Raw genomic sequence first — 6,218 nt, forward strand, 5'->3', positions numbered from 1 at the left:
CCGGAGAGCAGCACATGTCCCAGAGAGACAGATGCCACCGCGAGCGGCAGGAGAGCCCGAGGATTAAGACGCGGGCCGGAGGGGACGTGGGCAGGAGGGGCCCAGGCCGTGGAGGAGAGAGCAGACAGGAGGAAAGACGGGCTGGCGGAAGCACGGGGAGGGACTGATGCTGGGATCTGTTCAGCAAAGCAGGTAAACCGGGACCCAGGTCCTAGGGACCCTGGCACCCAGGGTTTGCAGAGCATTTCTGGTGATAACCCAGCCCGGTGAGAAGGTTCCCACCTACCAGGTGAGGGGACAGGGCCCAGCGGAGCGAGACCCTGGGGATGCAGCCGGCAGGACGGCCTGACAGTCGTGGCCCGCGCCCTCTCTGGGACCCGGCGGCCCCCCATCCTCACACGTCCTGCGGGAGCCCTCCTCCCGGGACCCTCAGGTGCAGCCCTGGGACTCCACCCTGGCGACAGGAGGGAGGAGACCGGCCCTTTACAGACAGACAGGACACGTGGACCTGCTGCAGCAGCGGATCTGGCCGTTTATTCAAGCGTCCCGTGCCCGAGTCTCCGGCTAGAACTTCTCCGGAAAGGCCTGCATTTCCTCCTTGATCCGGCTTTCTACCAGCAACTCAAAGCTGCTGCTGGTGTTTGGAAGGTTATAGCTGACGAAGACTTGCTTGCTGGTCTTCCTGGCTGTAAGAGAGAGACCACAGGGACACGTGACCCCACGCCTGCCCACAGTGGAGAAAGGCCTGGGAAAGGCAGGCTTTTCGAGAGCAAAGAAAGCTCTGATTCTGACGACATCACAGGCAACTGCTGCAAAAGAGACCAGTTGCCAGAGCCGCCCCTCACCCGGAAGAGCAGTTCTGAGCCACGGCACCAGGACCCGGTGAGGTGCACCCCCAGAACCCCCGAGTCTGTTCACAGACCCCGCTGTCTGCGACCCCCTGCGCTACACATAGGGCTGGCTGGTTGCTCTGCTTCTTCAACCACAGATGATGTCCACAGATTTAAAATATTAAGGTCCTCCAGTACCACCCTCTCCCCAACCCCACCACCCTCCTCCCAGAGGAGATGACACTCCTACATGAACATATGTGCAGGCGCACACACACGGGTGTGGTTTTCAACTGGACGCTGAATACACGTCTGAGCCCCTTTCTACAGAACCACCCAGGGCAGGTGGGAGCGGCTCCAACCGTGAAAACCAAGCTCAGCTGTACCCCCAGGTCCTGAGGACTAAGCAGGCGGTACCAGCCTTCTCACCCGGTCGCACCCCAAGGGGGCAGGGGCAAAGGGCTCCTCCCTGCAGGCCACAGAGACAGGTGAGTCCCACCGTCAGAGACAAACAGTGGGCGGAGGGGGAAGCTGGGCCCTTCCATCACAGCGGCTCCACGTTCAGTGGCAGAAAGTTCCTGTCCCCAGGGGCCGCTGACTCCCATCCCTTCACGAGCCAAGACCCAAGCCCACCTGCATCGTCCGCCCAGCAGCCCCTCTGCCCTCCAGGGCTGCATGGAGCAAGGGGTCCCCGTCCACGGGAAGCCCCCAGGGCCCCCAGGTCACTCATCTCTCCCACATGAGACAGTCTCGGGACACCAGTCTCTTCAGCACTGTCCAGACGGCCAACAACGGTTAATAACACCTTCCGCTGCGGGGTCCTGACCCCAGCTCCAGAGGACGACGGAGCAGGGCGTCACAGGCCGGCCGGCCGCGACCTCAGCAGGCACGTCACCCGCCCCGGGGGGCGCTGGCATCTCACCACGCGCGCCCGACCCTGCTGGGCGGTGGGCTGGCATCTCACCACGCATGCCTGTCCCTGCTGGGCACTGGCCAACGGCTGCCAGGCTTGTGGATATCAGTAGGTAGGAGCCCCCATCACATCTGACTTAAGTTACAGGGAATGTCTGTATTCAGTTTCAGATCACGCTGTTTGTAAACTAATATAAACCACGTGAAAGAAAAATGCTAATTTAAAAAAGCCCCAACATTTGCACAAAATGGCAAAAAAAAAATTAAAAGAGCCCCAGGTTTTGCTCACAGACTGCTTCCAGGCCTCACCCTGAGGACACTGCGAGCCAGCCTCGCTTCACTGAAGAGCCAGCTCATTCGTGTCTCCTCAAACGCGCTCCCGCCGCCTCCTCTCCTGGACTCTGTCCACACTCGGGGACCTCCCAGTCCCAGCTCCACACACCAGCAGGCTCCCGCCCTCCTCCCCCAGGCCTGGCACACGGGGGTCTGCCTGCTGAGGCGGGTGGTGTTACCCGGAAACGCAGGCAAACACACAGTGAAGCAAAAGGGCGTCAGGCTTCCAACCTATTTTCACTAAAAACTAGCAACTGGCAAAGGCAGAGAAGGAACGGCAGCACCTGGGAACCCAGATGAAGGCTAAACAGGAAGCCTTCCTATTTCTCCTGTTGGTTTTCTGTAGACTCAAAATTGCTTCCTGTTAAGAGGTCACCAAGATAACTTACTACTCAGGTTCCTATACCTTCAGACTAAAGCACAAGTGTGGTGGATGCTCCTGAGACGCAGCCGCTGGCCCCGTGGTCTCCACCCCGCCTGGTGCAGCCTGTGGGCGCCGTGACAACCCCGCCCCTAGAAAGCCGGCCATGCCCGAGCTCCGTGTGACTATGGGGTGTCCCAGAGCGACCACCACAGACATGCCCACTCCCCAGGGACCAGACTGACAGATCTGTGAACACAACCACAGCGCCTCAAAACCATGGCAGGGGCCCCATCGCCGCACCCCGGCCAGGACACCAGGCTCCGCACGTGGCCGGGACACTCAGGCAGATGGGGGCGAGGCTGCTCTGCCCATCGAGGTCCCCAGGCACCGGGGACCACTGGGCACGGGCATCCTCACCTGGACCAGCGAGGTTATCTGTGGAAGTGTGCTCAGGGTGCAGTGGAGGCTGGAGCCCCCAACCTCACCAGGCCCTCTCCCCTCGAGCTCTGAGCAGCATCACGTGCAATGAAGGGCAGGCCATGGACGCTACCTGGAGCTGCTGCCACCGGGCACCGTGGGCGTCACTCACCCTCGCCTCCCACGAGGACGAAGAGCAAAATCACCTGTCACTCATCAGCTTGGAGGCAACCGAGGGCATCAGAGCCGGTGGGGAGCAGGCCCCTGGAGGTGCTGGTATCACCTCCTGAGACCCATGCGCAAGGCCTGGGCTTCCTGCGGCAACCAGGGGGTTCACCTCCCAAACGGAGACCCTTCCTCCTACGCTGACTCACCTCCCCGCTCCACTGAACAGCGAGGTCCCCACCTGAGCGCTCCGGCAGCTGAGCTGCGGAACCTACCTAAGCGCTGGGCGAGACCGGTGGACATGGTGTCAGACGTGTCCCCGAGGAGGGCGGTGGACAGGGGGATGGAGTCCTGCAAGGAAAAGAGAGAGCGGTACTGGTTCCTCTGCGAGGTCCAGCCCTCCTGGATCACCTGGGCCCCCCTTCCTGCCGCAGGCCAGCCTCCCCCTGCGGTGGGCCTGTGTCGCCCCAGTTCTGCAGCCTCTCCCAGCAGCAGACAGGCCTGACGGTGAAGGGCTGGAGCAGCCCAGAGGGGCAAGTGGGTGCAAAGTCAGAGGGCTGGGGACACCGCAGCCGTGATGGGGCCTGGGGTCCATACAGGCTCTGAACTCTTGGGGGTCTGAGCGGAGGGATGACAACGCTGAAGCTGTCAGTGCCAGACTAAGCCACGTGCTGCAAGAGCAATGTCCAGGTCCTAGCGTTCTGACCCCAGCACCTGTGAAGGTGACTTTATTTGTAAACAGGGTCTCTGCAGATGTAGTTAAGATGGAAGCAAGGGGAGGCGAACTCTTCCTCTAACAGGACTGGTGTCTTCGGAAGAAAGGGAGAGACTAAGATGCACAGAGGCGGCCTGGGACACTGGAGCAGGACTGGGGTGACGAGGCTGCCAGACTAGGGGCCCCAAGGTGTGAGCAGCACAGCAAGCCCAGAGACCGGAGGAAGCAGCCCGCTGACACCTCGATTCCGCCCTCTCTGCTGTTCTCAGCCCCCCGGTCTAAGGCCTTGGGTTACAGCAGCTCTGACACACGATGGCAAACGGGACCTCGGAAGGCAAAGGGGACCTCCGAGGGCAGCGACGGCGCGGGGCCCAGGTGACAGGTGAAGGAGGTGAGAAGTGGCTGGATTCTGCGTCCCTGCGTCTCCAGGGACGGCCCTGGAGGAGCGGCCTGGGGTCTGGAGCACCCAGTGGGACACCAGTTACACCTCGATGGGACAGCGGAGGGAAAGGGCGGGAGAGAGATCCGTGCGGGAGACTAAGCAAACGCGGTCAGCGAGGAGCCGGCAGAAAACCAGGGGGACACGCCACCCCCGGCCCAGGGAGGGTGAGAGCGGACAGTAGAGGTCCCACGGGGACCCCGACACTCCACCCAGAGACGTGGGGGGGGGGGGCGGGAACCAGCCGTGCGGCGGGACAGAGCCCCGCGGTGGGCTGAGCAGCCCGTGTCCGACCCCGGCCCCGCCCCCTCCGGGACCCCGGGGCCCCCCCCTTCCTCCATCCCCCCCCTCCCCGCCCCCCGCCGCACTCACGTAGCGCGTGCACATGGCCACGGCGAGGTTGCGCAGGTGCGGCGTGGCCCCCACCCAGAGGAAGAGCGAGTCCGTCAGCCGCATCACGTGGAAGTGGACGAGCTGCTCCCAAAGCCGCGCGCTGAAGTTGTGCAGGGACACGTCCCCGCCCCCGGCAGCCGCCGGCCGCTCCATCAGCCCGGAGCCCGGCCGCGCCAGTCCTCCCGCCGCCACCAGACGCGAGCAAGAAAGCGCCGAAAGGCCGAGTGGGCGGGGCCTTCCGGGAAGGCGGGGCCTGGATGGGAAGTTGAGGGGCGGGCCCGGGAGTGGGCGGGGCGGGCCCGGGAGTGGGCGGGGCGGGCCTGGGAGTGGGCGGGGCGGTCCCGGGAGTGGGCGGGGCGGGCCGGCGTCTCAATTGGGCGCAGTGTAGGCTCGCAGGAGCATCTTTCCGGGTGTAGACGCGTGATCCCCCGCTGTTTAGTAGGTGCCACGAGCGCTCAGCGCAGCCGCCTGTGTCCCGCGAGCTGGGTTACACTTTCTAAAACCCTCCTTCTGCCAGCAGCCCCGTAACTGCAGGAGGCCCATGAAAATGGCAGCGATGTTGGAGGAGCTCTCAGAAGGAGAGCTGCGTGGACTGAGTTAGGGTCGTGGGCTGGCGCGCCTTTAGTCCGAGACCCCAGAGCTGATCCCTGTACAAGCGTGGGCCTCGGCTAACGGTTCAGCCCGAGACTCAGTCTCCCCGTCTGCCTCAGAGAAGGGGACGGGGGCCACTGTCAGCCCTGCTGGGGAGCTTGACTTGAGTCACTCTGGGACCCTCAGAGTTGACACAGGGACCCTGCAGTGTGTTGAGAGAGAGTCTTTGTAGTAAAAAGAACACAGTGCCCATTCTTGTCAGATTCTGTTGGAACTAACTTGGGTTTAAGGACAGAGCTATCAGTTCTGCTTTTTAAATCTCTAATAGGTCTAAATTAAACTGACAGTTAAGAAGGTAAGTTTTGTTAAAAAGTTTGCTCTGTTCGCTAATGATTCAATTTATAATTTTCAGGTCAATATTATAATAGATTAACAGCTTTATTAAATAAACTACAGTAACTGCACTGATCAAAGTATACAAACTGAAGCTGTAACACGTGTAACTCATAAAATCATCACCACAATCAAGAGGATACATGCCCATCACCCCCAGAGGCTTCCCCAAGCCCTGGGAGCCCTTCCTGACCCCCACCCGAGACACTGTGCCGCACTCAGTCACAGAGTAGTTTGCATTTTCTAGAGTTTTATGTAAATGGAACGTACAGTGTGTACAATTGTTTGTCTGCCTTTTCTCTCCTCACAGTTATTTTGAGATTCACGCAAGTTGTTGTGTGAGTCAGTTGCTCCTTCCTTTGTGTTGATGATCAGGGTTCGCTGGCTGGGCATATCGCTATGCAAATAGCCCTCATGCGGTGGTGTCCACTTGGGCAGTTTTCAATTTGGGGATATTGCAGTCAAGCTGCTGCAAACACATGTGAACAAGTAAGTCTCTGTATGAACATGTGCTTTCATTTCTCGTAGTTAAAGACCTGGAGCAGAATGGTTGTACCACGTGTAACTTCTCAAGAACCTGACAGGCTGTTTCCACAGTGACTGTACCACCGTACGTTCCCAGTCTGTTTCATTTAGCCATCGTAAGGAGTATCTCAATGTAATTTT

At 60.4% G+C, this 6,218-nt stretch overlaps 1 protein-coding gene across 1 annotated transcript; it reads right to left on the bottom strand.

The window, feature by feature from the left end:
- Nucleotides 1–507: 507 nt before the first annotated feature.
- Nucleotides 508–4,797, bottom strand: PSMG4 (proteasome assembly chaperone 4). The gene is made up of 3 exons (XM_019985983.2): nucleotides 4,548–4,797; nucleotides 3,297–3,372; nucleotides 508–686 (listed from the first exon to the last, which is right to left on the bottom strand). The coding sequence occupies exons 1-3, from the start codon at nucleotides 4,719–4,721 to the stop codon at nucleotides 565–567; spliced, it is 372 nt and encodes a 123-aa protein (XP_019841542.1). The 5' UTR covers nucleotides 4,722–4,797; the 3' UTR covers nucleotides 508–564.
- Between the last annotated feature and the right edge of the window lie 1,421 nt (nucleotides 4,798–6,218).

Source organism: Bos indicus, chromosome 23 (assembly GCF_029378745.1).
Source record: "Bos indicus isolate NIAB-ARS_2022 breed Sahiwal x Tharparkar chromosome 23, NIAB-ARS_B.indTharparkar_mat_pri_1.0, whole genome shotgun sequence".
Classification (NCBI taxonomy): Eukaryota; Metazoa; Chordata; class Mammalia; order Artiodactyla; family Bovidae; genus Bos; species Bos indicus.